The sequence below is a fragment of the Coenobita brevimanus genome, chromosome 116, assembly GCF_032717465.1.
Source record: "Coenobita brevimanus isolate Jiangsu-jjx chromosome 116, ASM3271746v2, whole genome shotgun sequence".
Lineage (NCBI taxonomy): Eukaryota > Metazoa > Arthropoda > Malacostraca > Decapoda > Coenobitidae > Coenobita > Coenobita brevimanus.
In genome coordinates, this window is record NC_137069.1 from 24,353,994 (window position 1) to 24,374,625 (window position 20,632).

General features: G+C 40.2%; 1 protein-coding gene across 1 annotated transcript; it reads left to right on the forward strand.

Moving 5' to 3' along the window:
* The first annotated feature begins 644 nt into the window (after nt 1–644).
* Nucleotides 645–13,282, forward strand: LOC145418686 (uncharacterized). The gene is made up of 3 exons (XM_080287026.1): nt 645–714; nt 8,094–8,246; nt 13,080–13,282. The coding sequence occupies exons 1-3, from the start codon at nt 645–647 to the stop codon at nt 13,280–13,282; spliced, it is 426 nt and encodes a 141-aa protein (XP_080143152.1).
* The last annotated feature ends 7,350 nt before the right edge of the window (nt 13,283–20,632 follow it).

Here is a 20,632-nt window from a genome sequence, read left to right on the forward strand (position 1 = left end):
TCTCTCTCTCTCTCTCTCTCTCTCTCTCTCTCTCTACTTCACTGGGGTATCAAAGTTTAGGTATCGGTATTTTTTTCCGTCTTACTCTTAAACATTTTTACTTAGGTGATTTAACCCATCAGCCCGAGGACGCGTTATTATTTTATTCTTAATGCTGCCACGCGTCTCTCTCTCTCTCTCTCTCTCTCTCTCTCTCTCTCTCTCTCTCTCTCCGCCATACTCCTTTCATCTTAACTTGGCCCAGATTTTCGTCCTTTTGCTGCTCTACATCTTATATCACGAAGATCACTGGCTGAAAAGGACATTAATACCTCTCTATATCCTTTCCATAGCACTTCTTCGTGACCAGCACCGTATCGTCATGTCGCGATTTAACGTAGTGTTCAAGAAGGAGGAATGGCAGTTTTAAGCCAAGTTAAAGTAAAACCAGTATAGAAGTATGGCAGTGATAAGGGTTAACTCAAAATATTTATCAAAACACACACACACACACACACACACACACACACACACACACACAGTAAAAATATGGGATGCAGGCTAACCACCTCTCACAGGTACAATTGTTCCTTAAATTTCCTCCATCGATATTTTAGAAGAGGACATTACATTTCTTTTTTCTTCGTTTCTCCGGACAGGCTGTGATGGCGTGTCGGTGGCTGTGGGCGGCCCTTTCTACCCTGCTGGTCACACTGGCACTGCTACTAACGCCGGGTAAGTAATAAAAAATAAAAATCGTAGGCTTCTGTGACTCTCTCTCTCTCTCTCTCTCTCTCTCTCTCTCTCTCTCTCTCTCCCCACCAGTTTTCACACCCATAAGTTTCCCAAAGAATTTCACCCCCCGTATGGACCTTATTACCAATTTCGAAATCATAAAAAAAAGAAAAATTTATATATACAGCACGATTAAACAGTTTTCTTTCACTGCCTCAAAAACGTCAAAAAAATTCATGGAGGCTCAAAAATATTCAGATTCGTTAAAACGATTTTTATTTTTTTTCTCCTTGCTCTTGGTGGCGTATTTAATAATTTTTAATATTTTTTTCCCTTCATCTTGGCGATTTTCATTACCCGTCCCCGCCCCAGAGGGGCTCAGGGACGGGTATTGTTTTCACTCAATTTGTCTGTTTGTTTGTTTGCTTGTATGTTTGTATGTGTTTGTCTGTCTGTCTGTCTGTTAACAACTTTACGAGAGAACTATTGGTGCGATTTTGACTAAAACTACAAGGATGATGGGCTATGACCTTCTGATCACCTGCTTAAATTTTGGCCAATTTGGGCCAAAGTCCAGGCTGTACGGCCAAAGAATGTAAAAATATGTAAAAAAAAAAAAAAAAGTTTTTTCTCCATAACTCCTTTCAAATTCGTCATATCGACATGAAACCAAAACCTAAAGGTGCGTCTTTCAAATCTGAATCCTATAACATGCCTCATTACATCAGGGAGGTCACTCCCCCCCCCCCAGTTAGCGGTAGGGGGATCAATGTCAGGTGGGTCGGGCCTAAAATTTCAAATGGGCATCAAATCATCAATTTCCCCCGATTTACCCCAAATTTGATACATCTCTAACTAGATATCGTGTTATATTTATGTCAGCACTAAAATGACTGCCGGGGACGGGTTTGCTGTGCCTTGGCACCGCTTCTTGTTTATTTTAGAATTTATCGATTTGGAGGTCAGGTATTCCAGACTTTTTTTTTTTTTTAATGCAAGGAAGAAGGAACTAAAGGCCTGCCTGGAAGGTTCCTCGCCCTCCAAAATAATAATAATAATAACTAGAGAGCCAATTTATTCCAGATTTTTTAGTGGAAGTAGGAACCAAAGGCCAGAAGCCCGCAAGACTGTTCCCTCCAAGAAGGAAATAAAAACAAATTAACCAGATAGACAAATTCAAACGCCGTACATTTCGAGATGCCTGGACACACTGTGTTTAAAAAACTGGAGATCATAGGTAAGTGTGTGTGTGTGTGTGTGTGTGTGTGTGTGTGTGTGTGTGTGTGTGTGACAGGAAAAAAGTCATAATTACGCGACGGCCACACATCTTTTGGAAGTACAGTGTCGAGGTGTGTTCGATCCCCACACAGGTGAGGGTATTTTGAAGCCATGATGTTATTACAAGCATGAAAGTGTCGGGGTGGGGTGGGGTGGGGTGGGGTTGTGTGGGGTTGGGCTGGGTTGGGTAGGGTGTGGTAGGGTGGGGTAGAGTGAGTTAGGATGGGATGGGGTGGGGTGGGATGGTGTGGACTGGGTTGGGGTGGGGTTGGGTGGGGTGGGATGGGGTGGGTTAGGGTATGGTAGGGTAGGGAGGGGTGTGGTGGGGTGGGGTGGTGGAAGGAAGGGGGTGGGGGTTAGGTGGTGGTAGGACCAGCAAAGCATACCCCCGAAAGCAGATTTGTTATTAGTAAGTACTTGAGTGTTATTTCCCAAAGTTCTCCAGTAACATTAACAACAACAACAACAAAATCCAAAACAAAAACAAGACCAGCCCACGTTCCTACCATTAGCCTGGTTCTTGGACGCAGGAGAGAGAGAGAGAGAGAGAGAGAGAGACAGACAGACAGACAGACAGACAGACAGACAGACAGACTAACAGACAGATAGACTAACAGACAGACAGAGAGGGAGAGAGAGCAAATCACCACGTTGTAGTCATCAATCATGCACCAGCCCAAGGTGTTCCGGGCACAGATTCGAATCCCAAAGAGTCTGGGGGTAATGGAGTAGGAGTAAAGATAGTCTCTCTCTCTCTCTCTCTCTCTCTCTCTCTCTCTCAATTGAATGAAACTGGCTTTAGCTGGAATAGGTTACTAGAGAAGGCGCGACCATGAGAAGACTAAGATCAGTATTCTCGTCCATTCATATCCCCTTTAGCTTCTTACGTCTCTTTATAATGGCGATATGCTTGAATAACACAAGACTGTAGTAACGGAGCAGATTCAGAAATAAACCGGTGAGGAAGAATTGTTAAGTATGCTTCAAAACCACACGAGAATACCGTCCTTTTTTGTCCCATCCTGCCTTCATCATCACATACCGGTACTATCTTCATTATTCCTCAACACTTTTTTACATGTGACTTATTTTACTGCAATGATACATTTACTATCTTCATACTCTTCAAGACAAATTTTTTTTAATGCATTTACCATCTCCATATTCCTCAACTCTTTTACAACCGACTTAGTTTATTACATTCATACATTTCCAACGTAAGTCATTCATACTAGCAATCTCCAGACGCAAGAGTATTGGCTATTTATTTTCTTGTTTTTGACAATAATATTTTTCATGTCACATTGATCAGCCTTGCTTCTAAAAATAATTAATCTCTTTATGTCTGTATGTCCTTTCATTTGTCAGGATTTCCTTTTTATATTTTTAACTTTCAGTCTTTCTGTGACATTCATACATTTTGCGCTATGTTCCAAAACAGTTCCCTGGTTTTAGAGGTGGCATTTCTCTCTCTCTCTCTCTCTCTCTCTCTCTCTCTCTCTCTCTCTCTAGTAACTGAGTGGTGGGTGAATCGACATTTTTTTTTCTTTTATTATAATTTACTGCAATGTCAAAGGCTTAACAGTATAATAAGTTTTTTTTTTTTTTTAATTAGAACTCTCTCTCTCTCTCTCTCTCTCTCTCTCTCTCTCTCTCTCTCTCTCTCTCTCTCTCAGTTCTAAAACATTCGTAATTACAGAACAAAAGTCTTCCTATTAATATTAAAGCCAGACCACGTTCAAAGCAAGATAAAGTCTCTCTCTCTCTCTCTCTCTCTCTCTCTCTCTCTGTTCCAAAACTTTGGTAATTAGAGAACGAAAGACCTTGTATTAATATTAAATCCCGACCATGTTCAATGCAAGACTCTCTCTCTCTCTCTCTCTCTCTCTCTCTCTCTCTCTCTCTCTCTCAAAAGTACGTACTGCAAACCTTAATTTCATTCCTCAGTTGACGTAAACAGACCATTTTCCACGCCGGTAATCAGGTCTACTAATATCGAAGCTAACAGACCAGAAAATGACGCCGACCAGAGCTAAAATGACGCCACCTCTCACCTCCCTATGCTCTACGTTCCCTGTCTTTCTGAGTTTTATGTGATTTTGCTGCATTTTCTCTCCTTTTTTGTGTGTTTCTGATATCACCAGACGAATTTATTATAACTAGATTTTTTGATGATGCCCTGTTCTTTACGATGCCACCTCTCACCTCTCTGTGTCGTGCTGTACTGTGTGTTCCCAGCTTTCTGAGTTTTGTGATTTTGCTGCATTTTTTTCTCGTTTTGGGGGTTATTTATACCACTAGACGAATTTATTATAACCAGATATTATTTTGATGGCCAGTGCTTTGCGATGCCACCTCTCGCCTCTGGTATGTCGTACCTTCCCCGTCTTTCTGAGTTTTATGTGATTTTGTTGCATTTTTTCTCTTTTCATGTGTGTGTGTGTGTGTGTGTGTGTGTGTGTGTGTGTGTGTTTATACCACCAGACGTGCTTATTATAACTGGAATATTTTTTGATGATGCCCAGCGCTTTGCGATGTCACCGCTCACTTCTGTGTTTCGTACGTTCACCGTCTTTCTGAGTTTTATGTGATTTTGCTTTTTTTTCGTTTTTTTTTTGTTTTTGTTTTTACGAATTTATTATAACTAGATTTTTTTTTTTTTTTACGGTGTTCAGCGCAATAACGATGTCACCTCTCCCTTCTGTTTGTTGTATGTTCCCCACTGCTTTGATCTCGTTTGAATTCGCTGCTTTCACTTTCTTTCTTTCTTTCATTTTTGTTTGTGTGTGTGGATAAAATCGTGTGGAGACAGCAAGAGTTTTAAAACGCCGCCTCTGACCTCTCTTTGTAATGCGTTTCCCGCTGCTCTGAGTTTATTTGAAGTCGCTGTTTGTTTCTGCAGTGTGTGTGTGTGTGTGTGTGTGTGTGTGTGTGTGTGTGTGTGTGTGTGTGTGTGTGTGTGTGTGTGTGTGTGTGTGTGTGTGTGTGTGTGTGTGTGTGTGTGTGTGTGTGTGTGTGTGTGTGTGTGTGTGTGTGTGTGTGTGCGTGTGTGTGTGTGTGTGTGTGTGCATTTTCGTGTATTTTTGTGTGAAGCATTCCCAGTGACGAATTTGGATACAACCCCGGCCAGTCGTAGCCTTGCCTCTCCCACCAGTCATCAGTTCCCCTGTAGAAGGACCGTGCCGGATCCATTTTCCCTACGGCTCAAAGGACTTTAAGGACAAGGCAAGGATAATGAACGTGACCTTACATCGCCCTTCGACCTTATATACCCTTGTTTTGACTCCCTTGACCCTAATATGACATCACAACAAAGTCTCCCTCATCCTAGCCAGCAGACGAAAGTGAGAAGCAGAGGAGGTGAAATATTAGGAGAAATATTATATCTATGTGCAGAGAATTATGCCAAGCCTCTCACAGCTTAACAACAATAGCCAGCAAAGGAAAGTGCGAAACAGAACAGGTGAAATATAACGTGACCTCTTGTTTGTCTACGTTTGTACCCTGGATGTGATTCTCTCTCTCTCTCTCTCTCTCTCTCTCTCTCTCTCTCAGTCAGCCCCTTTACTGTATATCACATTTCCTTTATAACCGAAATTAATAGAAGGACGACTCACTTTTTTTCTCCCTCTCTCTCGACACACACACCACGTCACATAATCAAGCAGCCAAATATATTCAGTGACTTAATAGTTTGCCTTCTTGCCTGTGACCCCGCGTTGCAAAGAACTGAAGCGGATGATTGACATTTGCAGCTCTCAACTAATCTGCATTTCGCCCCAGCACACGCACAGAGACAAGCGAACACACACACGTACACACTGACGCAGACGCACACGTACATACACAAATACACATACATACATATACATAAATACACACACACACACACACACACACACACACACACACACACACACACACAGTATTGAAGTCCCTTTAAACATGCACACGCAAAGGGCGTACACGCAGTATTGCCTGCCTTTTACAAACACACACACACACACACACACACACACACACACAACCGTGCGAAGCTCCTTTATATCTCCTCTGCACAATTACTTCGACAACCTTCTTTTAGTAGCACAGGAAAAATATGAACGTCATCATCATCATCATCATCATCATCATCATCACCAGGCTGAGTCAGTCTAATGCAGAAGAAAGGCCTCACTTTCTTCTTTTTTTTTTCACTGTCCGTCTGTTCCATCCAGTCCCAGCGAATCACCGAATCATATGCTGGTTTCATTGCTCTTTCTTTCCTACGAGGTTTGTACCATCTGGCAACAGCAAGAAGTAGTAACCAAGGGGACGCGCCTGCAATGTTTTGTGTAGGTAAATTATTCTAAGCAAATTGGAATATTCTTAACTCTGCGTATAATCTCAAAATCCACGAAGTAGTAGTGGCTGTAATCCCAGGCTTATCTGAACATGAACTCGGTGGACTGCAGGCTTAAGTTCCCCTCCTGTAGCAGCCCACCATCCTTCTTTCAGCGGACATGGAGAGCGGGAGTTGAGGGATGTTTTATAACCAAGCAGCAGAGCCAACTATACTCGTTTTATCTAACTTTGCCTAAAATTGCCATCTCTCCATCTTGAATTCTAAACTGTAATACCATATTTATACAAGATTATGATACTAGTCACGAAGATGTGTTTTGGATAGGATGTAAAGTCCTAGTATTGTCTTTTCCAACCATTGATGTGCCTGAAATAAGCTACGGTAGGAAGAAAATCTGGGCCAAGTTAGTGTGAAAGAACTTGTCATATGGGTGCCACCTCGAGAAGGCCCCCACTCCAGCACCAGACAAGCCTTGCAGTAAATCAAGGTGTTTATTACTGTGTGCATCTGATATTCTATGATAATTATTCTAACTGTCGCTTTTAATCCCCAAGTTCTAAGGTGAAATAAACCTGTGCAACCTGGGTGTGTGTTACAGAGCCTTGCGTGTGTTGCAGAAGGCGGAATCTCCTTTTCTCTGTCAGGCGCTTAATTCCTCCCTTTGTCCTTTGCAACGAGGTAAAGGGCCCGGCTTTCTCGACCAGCAGTTTACATTACACTGAGCCTTGTGATTATCTGGGCAAGGGGTGAGACTGCTGTTTAGACGAAGGCAGTTTTTATAATGTGTGAGACGGGGGTGGGGGTGGGGGGATAGGGAGGGGGATATGGAAGTGAAGGGGTAAGGGTGGGAATGAGTGTGTGTGTGTGTGTGTGTGTGTGTGTGTGTGTGTGTGTGTGTGACAGAGTGAGGTGTATATAACCTGTGGCAGTGTGATGTAAAGCAACAGTTCATCATTATCATCATCATGCCCACCATCACCACCACCACCACCACATTTTACCTGATATCCTACCCAATTTTCTTACCACATTTTCCTCCTCCTCAGGTCTTAGCGTGGAGTGTTTCCTTTGCAGCTGCTTTCCTCGAATCATCATCATCATAGTCATCATCATCATCATCGCCATCATCGTCATCATCACCTTTCCTGATTTTCCTGCCTCATTTTCGTTTCCCTCCAGGCTTCAGCGTGGAGTGTTTTCTCTGCAGCTACTCTCCTAGAAGCATCATCATCATCACCATCATCACATTTTTCCTGATGGCCTACCCGGTTTCTTACCATATTTCACTGATTTTTTACCAAATATTCTTACCATATTTTCCTGATTTTCTATACAATTTCCTACCTTATTTTCCTGATTTTCTACCCAATTTTCTTACCTTATTTTCCTGACTTCCTACCCAATTTTCTTACCATACTGTCCTGATTTCGTTCCTAAATTTCTTACCTCATCTTTCTGATTTTCCTCCCCCATAGGCCTCAGCATGGAGTGTTTCCTCTGCAGCTACTCTTCCCAAATCACAATCATCATCATCATCACCTTTCTCCTGATTTCCTTCTCAATTTCCCTACCCAGTTTTCCTACCTGATTTTCCCTATTTTCCTCCCCCTCTAGGGCACAGCGTGGGCTGTTTCCTCTGCAGTTTTTCTTCCTAAATCACAATCATCATCATCATCATCACCTTTTGCCTGACTTCCAGCTAAGTTTTCTTACTCAATTTTCCTACCATATTTTCCTCGTTTTCCTGCCCGTCCAGGCCTCAGCGTGGAGTGTTTCCTCTGCAGCTACTCTCCTCGAAGCAACAGCTCGAGGATAGACGGCTGCATGGACGCCAACTTCACTGAGGAGCAGATCGAGTCCGGATCCTGCGACTTGGGCTGTGAATCGGTGACCGTCTACGATATTAATGGTGAGAGTGGAAGCTAGCTCTAATTTCTCTCACACTGGATTACCTCTCTCTCTCTCTCTCTCTCTCTCTCTCTGAATCGGTGACCGTCTACGATATTAATGGTGAGAGTGTAAGCTAGCTCTAATTTCTCACACACTGGATTCTCTCTCTCTCTCTCTCTCTCTCTCTCCCTCTCTGTCTGAATCGGTGACCGTCTACGATATTAATGGTGAGAGTGGAAGCTAGCTCTAATTTCTCACACACTGGATTACCTCTCTCTCTCTCTCTCTCTCTGAATCGGTGACCGTCTACGATATTAATGGTGAGAGTGGAAGCTAGCTCTAATTTCTCTCACACTGAATTACCTCTCTCTCTCTCTCTCTCTCTCTCTCTCTCTCTCTCGTATTTAGAGAGTAAGTCTATTTTTTTATAATAAAGCCAAACCACCTAGAAAGTCTCTCTCTCTCTCTCTCTCTCTCTCTCTCTCTCTCTCTCTCTCTCTCTCTCTCGTATTTAGAGAGTAAGTCTATTTTTTTTATAGTAAGGCCAAACCACCTAGAAAGTCTCTCTCTCTCTCTCTCTCTCTCTCTCTCTCTCTCTCTCTCTCTCTCTGTCATTACCACAAGATGCATCATATCCCTTTATTACCCCCATTCTGTTTACATCTTCTCAGAAAAAAAGAATGCTTCCTCATACTTTTTCTCCTTTCTCATTTTTTTCTTTCTTTTACCCCCCTCTCTTTTTTTTTTTCCTTTTTTTTTTTTTTTTTGCGTTTCTGAGTTATGAGTTTAATTAACCACGCTGGCTTCAAGTTTATAGGTCATTGAAAAACTTTAAAAATGCGTGAACGAGCAGTGGCCTTACATTTCATTTTGTTATATGCCGCTCGGAAAATGGTGACGTAATTAGGTTTGATTATTTTCACTGTATTTTTAATTTTAGGGCAAAGGTTGGTTATTGAAGACTATAATTATGGTAAAGGTAATAGTAATAAAAAATAACAATAGTAATAATAATAATAATAATAATAATAATAATAATAATAATAATACTGCTGCTGCTGCTGCTAATACTGCTACTATTACTACTACTGTTACTACTACTACTACTGCTTCTACTACTACTACTATTACTACTACTACTACTACTACTACTAAACCTGCTGCTGTTTCTACTACTACTACTGCTACTACTACTACCACCACTACTACTACTACTACTACTACTACAACTACCACTACTAGTACAACTACTACTACTACCTGTAATAATAATAATAATAATAATAATAATAATAATAATATTAATATTAATAATAATAATAATAATAATAATAATAACAATAATAATGATGATAACGATGAAAAAGAAGAATGTGATGATGATGATGAAGATGACGAAGAGAATGAAGAATATGAAGCATAATAACCCTAATAAAAAGCTTTAATAAATCATATGTGGGTAAATGTAACATATTCACCTTTATTAAACCTCTTCGACAAAGTATTTAAACTTTCCAAATTCGTCCCTTACTAGTCACTCGAGATTTTATCTACTCAGCTTGAATTTTTTTTTTTTAAATCTTTAATTTTGGTTAAGGAGAGAGAATTAATTTAGGGGTGTAGGAGAGGAATGGAGAATATTGTATTAGGTATCACATGGAGAGATAAAGGTGTCACATATAAAGATAAAAAGGGAGCTTCCTGGATAAGGGAATAGAGGAAAGTAGAGGATATAATCAGTACAGTCCAAAAGCATAAATGGATGTGGGCAGGTCACGCCCTTTGTAAAAGAGATAACAGATGAACAACCAGGTAACTGAGTGGCAGCCCAGAGATGGAGTGAGAGGAAGAGGCAGACTGAGAACGAGATGAAGAGATGGAGTGAGAGGAAATGGCAGGCAGGGAACAAGATGGTGAGATGGAGTGAGAGGAAGAGGCAGACTGAGAACAAGATGGAGAGATGGAGTGAGAGGAAGAGGCAGACTGAGAACAAGATGGAGAGATGGAGTGAGAGGAAGAGGCAGACAGAGAACAAGATGGTGAGATGGAGTGAGAGGAAGAGGCAGACAGAGAACAAGATGGAGAGATGGAGTGAGAGGAAGAGGCAGACAGAGATGCGGAGATTTGCTGGGATTGGATGGAACAGGCTGACAGGAAATAGGTCAGAGTGGAGAAAAGTGAGAGGCTTTCTTCCTGTTTAGAATGATGGTGATGATGATGATGATGGTGGTGATAGTAATGACGATGATGATGATGATGATGATGATGATGGTGGTGGTGGTGGTGGTGGTGATGGTGATGGTGATGATGATGATGATGATGATGATGATGATGATGATGATGATGGTGGTGATAGTAATGACGATGATGATGATGATGATGATGATGATGATGATGATGGTGGTGGTGGTGGTGGTGGTGATGGTGATGATGATGATGATGATGATGATGATGATGATGATGATGATGGTGATGGTGGTGATGTTGATGGTGATGATGATGATAATGACGATGATGATGATAATGACGATGATGATGATAATGACGATGATGATGATGATGATGGTGATGATGATGATGATTATAATGATTATGATGATGAAGATGATGATGATGATGGTGATGATGAAGTTGGTCAGTGTGGAAGGGAAATACGCATAAATATAACATCCGTAAGTAGTTTTATATGTAAGTACTGATAATGAAGCACAGCCTAGAGTGGATATGTTAATAAGCTTAAGTAGACTGGCAATTATTGTTGGTTGGTCTCAAAGTGGGTTAGTGGATTAGGGTAAGTAGGCCCTCTGGTAAGTAGACAGACATGCCTTGGAGTAAGCCAGTGAGTATATTGGTATAAGTAGGCCACTGTGTAAGTAAATTAGTGTGTGGCGGTAAGTAAGCCTGGATGTATGTTAGCATATCACAATGTAAGTAAGTAGGTTAGGTTATCAGTGTGGGTAGGTTAGTATATCAGAGTATCTAAGTAGGTTAGTATATCAGTGTAAGTAGATAAGTATATCAGTAAGTAGGTTTCTCAGAGTAAATAAGTAGGTTCAGAGTAAGTATACCTCCAAGTAAGTAAACATACAAGTATGGGCGTAAGTAGGTTAGTATATCAGAGTACGTATGTAGGTTAGTATATCAGAGTAAGTGCGTTAGTATATCAGCGTAAGTAGGCAGTGTTTAGCGTGGGTTGTATCACGTTGAGCATATTAGGGTAATGGGTTGGAGTCCGCTGGGAAGGCTAGACATACATACATACATACACACATGTGCACCGTGGACTGTTAATACTGGATACAAGGAAGATACAAATATGATACATAGATGATACATGTGCGATACAGGACATACACATACATACATACATACATACGTACATACATATACTTGGCTAGACCAGATGAATACAAGAAATGTGGCGAGGATATACTGTATACATGATACATGTACAGTATAATACATGTCACACACATGACTTTTGTGTGTGTGTGTGTGTGTGTGTGTGTGTGTGTGTGTGTGTGTGTGTGTGTGTGTGTGTGTGTGTGTGTGTAGAAGAATAAACTTTCAAAAGTATTTGGGAAAATTTAGGAAAACAGTAAAAGTTAACTACAACTTCTTCAACAGTGCAGTGTCAACATATTGGAAAGTTTTACCTTGACCTACCTTGACCTACCTTGACCTGCCTTGTTCTACCTTGACCTACCTTGACCTGCATTGATCTACCTTGTCCTACCTTGACCTTCCTTGACCTTTGACTTCAAAAATTGACCACTTGTGGCCTCACTTGCACCAGGACGTGTTAACATGACCAGGAAGTTTTATGCAAAATGCAGTGAATTTTTGACAGTTTCAGGGACAGTTTTATCATGAATTGGGAGAGAGAGAGAGAGAGAGAGAGAGAGAGAGAGAGAGAGAGAGAGAGAGAGGAGTGAAATATAGAGTAAAGAGTAGACCGAGGATGAGATGGAGTGGAGAGGTATATGAGAGAGGGGATGTGTGAGTTGAGGGGAGGGCAGTGTAATGGCAGAGGACAGGGCGGCATGGAGGCGATTTGTTTGTGGCCACCCTTTACGGGATGAAGGCGTCTGGCTATAGATAGAATAGATAGATAACACAAATCCGACGAATTTCTAAAGAACATTTTTATAAGTAGCTCTAAAGTAAACTTCTATAAAGTAATTGTAATAAAAAGAGATAAAGAAAAGATAAAGAGATAAATTAAATATATAAATGAAATACTGACAACAAAGTAATAATAACGTTAGTTCAGCAAATAAATTACTGACCAAACCTTCAGTGATTTTCTCCCTTTGATTATTCAGGCAAAGTGTTGTTCATGCAGATTGGCAGCACATTACCTATGCATGCTGAGTCTCTCTCTCTCTCTCTCTCTCTCTCTCTCTCTCTCTCTCTCTCTCTCTCTCTCTCTCTCTCTCTCTCTCTCTCTCTCTCTCTCTCTCTTCAATTTACTGATATGTGAATATGAGACTGTCTGAGATTAATGTTGAGTAGCTAGCTCTCTCTTCCTATTTCTGTCTCCATTTTCTCCTCTCTCTCTCTCTCTCTCTCTTTCTCTTGTAATATTAAGCCCGGACCACCTAAAAGGAATACAATCGTCTGTGTGGTCCATAGATCCTATTTAAGCTGTTTTGGCGATTTTTAACACCTTTTCCTTACCGATTTATTCCATACATGGCACTCATGATTCTCATATTTGCTGCAATCCATATTAAAAAGAGGTAAAAAAGCGTGCCAGCAAATATTAAAAGCCCAATATGCAAAATAAATCGCTAAGGAAGAGGTGCTAGGAAGCCTCCCTATAATCTACCCCTCTCCTTTCTTCCCCCAGGGGAGATGGAGAGCTTCCACCGAAACTGCGCCACCAACGACACCATCATGACCAACACGTGCGAGACCTACACCACCCGGGTCCTCATCCGCCGGGTCTGCTCCTGTGACTTCTCCTACTGCAACTCAGCCTCTAGTCTACGGTGGACGGGGCTACTAGTGGCGGTATCTCTAGCGCCGGTCCTCCATCTGGGGTCTACCTGAGTCCCCCTGATGTTAACTTCTCCATTTTCCTTTTCATTATCTCGTTTTTTTAATTTTAAGCTGTGACTATCCCTTTTCTTTCCCTCCTTCTTCATCTATTCTTCTGTTTCTCTTTTCCGTTTTTTTTTCTCCTTCTTGGTCTTTTTCCTCCCTAGAGGTAGTTCCAGCTGGGATATACACGAGTCACTCCCTAATGTAACTTCCTCACTTGTATTTTACCCTCTCGTTTTCTCTAAGCCTTACCTGTTTCTTTCTCTTTTTCTTCACTTCATTTTTTCTTCCTTCCTTCCTAGATCTTTTCTGCTCTATGGGGTAGTTCACTCTCTGTGATCTAAATGAGTTTGGCCTATTGTATTTTCTCTACTTTTTTTTTTTTTATTAGTCTGTCCCATTTTCTCTAAGCTGTCCCCATCTAGTCTCTCTTCGTCTTTTTTTTTTCCTGTTTCTTTAGTCCATTTGTTTCTAACTGGTGTCCGTATGAGTCTCCCTTAATGTTCACCTGATCCCCACTTTCTTTGCTTTTCACTAAGCTCTTTTTTTTCTTTCTATCTTTCAATTTTCCTTTTCTCCCTTCATTCATGTTTCTTCCCCTCCTCCCTCTCTCTTCCTGTCTTCCTTTCTCTGCCTTTTATTTTTTTAGATACTGCCCTCAGTCATGGATTTATATGAGTTTTCCAACAGGTTTACATTCTCTCTCTCTCTCTCTCTCTCTCTCTCTCTCTCTCTCTCTCTCTCTCTCTGTATAAGAGAACTTAATCTTTTGTCCAAAACCCTTCTGAAAAAGAACACACACCCAATAATGCTGCAGATGATTATGCATCAAAATTGTATTAGGAAAACCATTCAAAATAATGTAACTTTAAGGCAACACACCCAATAATGCTTCGTAATACTTTAGAACGTCACTTTGCTTCGAAATTGCATCAGGTAAGCCACGAAAACAATGTAACTTCAAGACAGCACACCCAGTACTATTTCAGAATATCACTTTGCTTCGAAACTGCATCAGGTAAGCCATCAAAAATATGTATCTTTAAAACAACACACCCAGCAGTGTTCCAAAAATCCTGTGCTTTAAAACTGTCAGGTAAACTATTAAAACAACATATCTTCAAAAGAAGCCCAGTAATCCTTTAAAACTTGAGTGTTTGGAAACCACATCTTGTGAATCAGCCTCTGCTTTGTTTGCCCACCTCACTATTTTGGCACGTCACTCCCCATGTGGGAAACCGTTCACTTAACCCTTTCAGTACCAGGACGTCCTTCATTCTTGCTGACAACAGACGAGTTTGTTCAGCTTGGGATGGGACCTCTAGTATGATGGGAGGGGTTACTATTAGCTGTACTCGTTTTACTCTAACTTGGCCTAAATTTGCCAACTCCCTATCTCGTTTGGTGAGTTGTAACACAAGCACTGGAGTAGGATGCTAGTCATGAAGAAGTGCTATGGGGAGTATGGTGAGATGTATTATAGTTTACTTCTAACACTGATCTATATGTGAAAACTACAAGAAGAAAATCTGGGCCAGGTTAAAGTGAAAGAGGTATAGTTGTGTAAGACATTGCTCCTAACTTCCCTGTGTGAGAGAAAAATCAACAGAAAGAATATCAGCGCCAAGTTAAAGTGAAAGAGGTATAGCTGTGAATGACATTGCTCCGAACACCTCACCCATCAACCCCTCCTTCATTAGAGACCAAGCTGAAGGAAATCGTCTGAGAGCTAAAGTGAAATTCGTATATCCTGGTACTGAAGGGTCGAATTTTCCTTTCCAGCACAAAGAATCTCACAGCTGATTCCCGGCGTGAGGCTAGCCCCTTCATCCCAAGGACGTCTTTAATTTTATTCTTGCTACCCTACATTTTTTTTTCTTTTAGGAGAAATGTCAGGTCATATAGGCAATACTTAACCACTGAAGTTCGAATGACGGTGGCAATGAAGGCCGTATGGCAGATCAAAAATTATCGGTGAACAATTGACGAGAAAAACAATTTGACAACACAGACGATAACTGCAGGAAATTGCCCGATGATTATTCACCACGCTGATACAACGTGCTTTCACAAGGCTGACACACTGCACCTGTACAGATCTGGAGCCATTATAATTATACGCATAATCAGATGATAATGGATTAATATTCTGGAGAATTCACAACTTTTATTGATCTTTCTAAAATTCATCGTACCCCTTGTGTGAGATACTTTTTTTTTTTTTTGTTATATACTCCTTTTTTTTTTTTTTTTCCCTAAATGATGGACTTTTAATGAGCATACATATTCCTCACAGCTCCCAAAAGTCTCTGCTAATTTTCATAATCAGATTACTGAGAATAACACATGAAATATGACACAGTAGTCAAGGGGTTAGGGCAGTGATTCTCAATCTGGGGGCATAATAATAAACACAAATATTATTACTTATTTTGATTTGACATGATAATATGCTGTATGTTTACAAGCAGCGATAGCGAAGCTGATATTTTTGTATTAATTTGTCCGTCTGTCCATGTTTCTGTTGGCACTCTAACTTCGCATCTGCTCAAGATATCATTACAATATTTTACAGATGTGTAGTAGGGAAAAAAATCTATCACGAGTTCGAAACTGGTGAAAGTAGTCCAACGTCTGTCCGTCTGTTACCATAATAAATTTGCAACCTCTCAAGATATCATCACAAATTTTTACAGGTGTGTAGTAGAGATGAAAATCCCCTTGCGAGTTAGAAATTGGTGAAAGTAAGCCAAGGTCAAGGTCATATTCCGAGCCGCGCCAATTATGTATCGGCTCCCGGCAGGTGTGATTCCCCCTTTGGAGGGGCTCCAGTTCTCTTATTAAAATTGATTTCTTCTGGCTACATTTCTAAGTCAAACAGCTTTATTGTTCATTACTGTTTGTGGGGATCGGGGCAATGGGGGAATAAAACTGAAGGGGCCACTAGGAATCTGATAGTTGTTCAGTAGGGGTAGTAGTAGTAATAGTAATAATAGTAGGAAAGATAGTAGCAAAAATAGTAGTAACAGTAATAATAGTAGTAATAGTAATAGTTACAGTAACTGGGGAAGTAAGGCTAAGAATTGCTGGAGCATGGGTTAGTGCTCAGCTAGTCATGCCATAGATTACATTGTTTTGTAGGGGAAAGCTGTGTTGTGCCAGACTCGCAGTGTGTGTGTGTGTGTGTGTGTGTGTGTGTGTGTGTGTGTGTGTGTGTGTGTGATTTAGTTGTAATAGGAAAAGATGATGGTAATAGGAAGAGACAGTGTTAACAAGATGATGTTAATAGGAAGGGATGATGTTACCGGGTATGGGAAAGATAAGGTTTTTCTTAGTGATATTCAATCGTCTAGGGGTAGCAAGAATATAATAGGAAAATGCGTCACCGGTGTGAAGAGGTTAATGGTAAAGGTCGTGTTCTAAGTGGTTGCGGAGGTCACTTAACACCTTTTCCATAGCGATTTTTTCTAAACATTACCCGTGAATATCGTCCTCCATATTATTGTCTCAAACTAAGTCGATATTAAAGAGATATTAAAAGAGATAATTAAAGAAATTTTAAAAGAGAGAATTAAAGGAATATTTAGAGAGATTATAAAAGAGAATGTTAAGGTATAATAGACAGAATAAATCGCTAAGGAAATGGTGCTGCGACATGTCTTACGCCATCTAGACTGCGTCCCCTTATGTTCTGCTGCGGGAGTCTCTTAAATGCAATAGTGTAATGCGCGTCCGCACCAGATGCTTGCGGGTGCGGGCGGGATTTTGGCGTCACTGTTAAGCATATATCTATGTAATTTGAAGGCTGGTTATGTCTTAGGCATGTTGATTTAAAAGCCATCGTATTTTTACAGGTATTAATTTTCCTAGAGATGCTTTCCTTGGAGATTTTCGCTCATCTTCTTGTTATGAAAAAATATGGGAAGAGAATTTTTGTTCACATTGTATTGTTAAAAAAGAAAGAAAGAAAGAAACTGAGTTTTATTGCTCATCTTCCCATCATTAAAAAAAATAGAAGTAGAGTTTTTCGCTCACCCTCCTATTATAAAAATAAATTATTCAATTTTTTCGCTCATCATCTTACTGTGAAAAAGGGAAATTCTGGGGAAATGAGTTTTTTGCTTGTCCTTAAATTATGAAGAAAAAGGAAATTCGAAACGATCTAGGATAATGAGTATGCGTAATCCATATTAGGGCTAGCCTCAATGGACGCGGCGGGTGCGGGCGGGAATTTATAGGGCTACAGTGATAAAGATTTCCCACCTGCACACGCCCTCGCCCGCCAACACCCACCTGCACCAGCAAACTTCTAGTGTGGACACGGACTTGCAATGCTGGGGAGATTTTTAGGACAGTACGGTCATGGATCTCGTTTTTAATTATTTATTTATTTATTTTTAAGGGTCCTTGAGAGGGACGCCTTCACGTGGTGGCCCCGACAAAACAGGGTGTTGGAGCTGCCCGGTTATAAAAACATCCCTCAGTTCCCTTTCTATCTTCCGGAGAGGTGGATAGTAGACTGCAGAATAACAAACTTCAGCCTGCAGTCCACCAGGTTTAAGTTCAGTTGAGCCTGGGGATTAATTACTACTACTACTACTACTACTACTACTACTACCACCACCACCACCACCACCACCACCATTACTACTACTACTACTACTAATACAACCTCCCCCCCCGGCTGCTGCTACTACTATTACCACAACCCCACTACTTCTACTGCTACAACTACCACCACCCCCACTACTACCAGTACTATTACTACTACTACTACTACTACGACGACGACGACTACGACTACTACTGCTACTACTACCACCACCATCACCACCACCACCACCACCACCACCACCACCACTATTACTACTGCTACTGCTACTACCACCATTACTTCCACCACCACTGCAAGTTTTATGGCACAGTTAGTCTAACCTAACTAAACAATTTTCTGGATACTGAGACAAAAACAGCGTCCTTCGTGCAAGACAATGTAAACACGACACAAGTATTCAAAAGGAAAATAAGAACTGAATTCTGAGAAAAGTTTATAGAAAGAAAAAGCGATTATTTTATAAGACAAATATAAAATCCCCACTTTTTATTTTTACTTTTTTTTTTTCTTCGTACAAAATCCATGAATATTCAGTCCTAAAAATTCCTCAGCTTGATGTGTCTTGTACTCGTATATATATACATAGATAGATTTATCGTCGTCACTGCCACATCATATACCGTAATTTCGTTAGCTTCGTTGTCTGCCTAATATCTGTTCCCTGCTATACTACTTTAACTTGGCCTAAAATTGCCAACTCTCCATCTTGAGTATTCAGTTTTAACGTTAGATTAACAGTAGAATATTATATTTGGCAAATGAATGTTCCCTCATTTGTAACAATCGACTAATACTTATAATATGTCCTATAATTGTCATCTCTTCATCTTGAATGCTCAATTGTAGCAAATGATTAGCACTAGAGTAGGATGCCAAACACGAAAAAGTGCTATGGAGAGGATGAAGAGCCATAGCATCATTATTATTATTATTAATATTATTATTTTTATTTTATTTTTTTGCCACTGACCTACGCGAAACAAGCCACTAAAGGAAAAAAAAAATGGTCCAAGTTAAGGTGAAAGAACTATGACACAGGTTTACATATGAGTTAATAATATTCTCATCTATCTAACAATTCTAAGAAAATGCCGATTAAAAAAAAAAAAAAAAAGGAAAAATCATAAACTACCAGTTAAGAAACAAGAGACAAAGGTATAATATGGCAACTAAACCGCTCAGGAAGAGGTGTTAGGGTGCCCTCCAAGCTCACGGAATACGGTTTTAGCACAACTAATCCACGTGAAGTTCAAAACCACGATCGTTAGCTTAAAATGAGAACAGTCCATTTGCTCTTCACCTCCAGTTTATTATTATTATTATTATTATCATATTACCGTATTAATAATATTAAATCCCCTTTACACTGGGTCTTCATTAGTAGTCGCACTTTATTTTTTTGTACGTTCTTCATCTCCAGGATTGAATATTTTCATTATTATTATTATTATTATTATATTATTATTATTATTATTATTATTATTATTATTATTATTATTATTAAGCACCATTTCCACTGGGTCCTCGTTATTAGCTTTTTTGTTTTTGCCTTATGCAGTTTAGTGGTAGGTGGGGACGCTCACCATCCACTCACTCGATGTAGTGCTGCTCTCGGGTGACTAGCCTTTCCTCTTGTCTTTCCTTCTTTCCTTCCTTCCTTCCGCTTCTGTCTTTTTGTCTATCATTCTTTCCTCTTCCATCTGTCTACGGGTGACTCTACACTGCGTGACGCGCCATGTGGCTTCCTGTACACCAGGAAACCATTTACTATGCTGGGTGGTAACCATAAAACCAAATTATGGCTCCTGGTGGGTTATTGGGTACTTAAAGCGCTCCAGTCGGACTGAGCTTGTGCAGGGTTATATCCAAGGCGAGGCTGGAGATTATTGTTCTCGTAACGCCAGTCAGGGATGAGTGAAGCTGGTCACTCATCTTAAATGCCAGGACCAACTTGCCTAGCCCCGGGCTCCTACACCCCTCATGGGGCAACACAGGATTGGATGATGATGATGATGATGATGAACGCCCTTACTGTACATGAAAACTGACTTTAAAAAAGCTAAGTTCTTTAATTATATCTTTTAATTTATTTTTAAATCAATGTTCATCCTGCTAAATAGAAAAATTGCTTATCAGAATTTCCATAATCAATGTTTGCCCCGTGTCCTATTGATTTACCTTCAAAAATTTGGAACCTGAATAAAAATCTGTTATTGTGGGCCTTCTTTTAGGGGAAATTTAGGACTGAAATGATTATCTCCCTTAATAACCCTCGTGCGGTCGATAGGCGCATTATCATCATCATCATCATTATCATCATCATTACTATTATTATATTATTCATATTATACCTCACTGCTACCCTAGAATGCTGAATTGACATTTCTCATTAATTTACAGCACCAAATAATAATAATAATAATAACAGTAATGTTATTTTTTTAAGCACACCCACTACTAATATTAATTCACAGCACCAAATAAACGACAACAACAACAACAGTAATAATAATAATAATAATAATAATAATAATAATATTATTATTATTATTACTATTATGTAACTACGAGTAATACCTTGGACTCCTTTATTAATACCGCCACACCAGCTCCCACACCAGTAGTTACACAGTGCTCTAACCTGTGCCACAAATGAGTATGCTCATATTACTTGGCCATGTAGTACGGGGGACGAGGTGGGCTGGGAGCACGGCAGCGCTTAGGAAAGGGCAAAAAGGTTGGAA

What these genes read in the sequence shown, in the direction of transcription:
- LOC145418686 (XM_080287026.1), top strand. Translation starts at nt 645, where the DNA reads ATGGCGTGTCGGTGGCTGTGGGCGGCCCTTTCTACCCTGCTGGTCACA. An exon ending in GGCACTGCTACTAACGCCGG is followed by an intron (nt 715 to 8,093) that starts GTAAGTAATAAA and finishes CTGCCCGTCCAG; the next exon opens with GCCTCAGCGTGGAGTGTTTC. An exon ending in GACCGTCTACGATATTAATG is followed by an intron (nt 8,247 to 13,079) that starts GTGAGAGTGGAA and finishes TTCTTCCCCCAG; the next exon opens with GGGAGATGGAGAGCTTCCAC.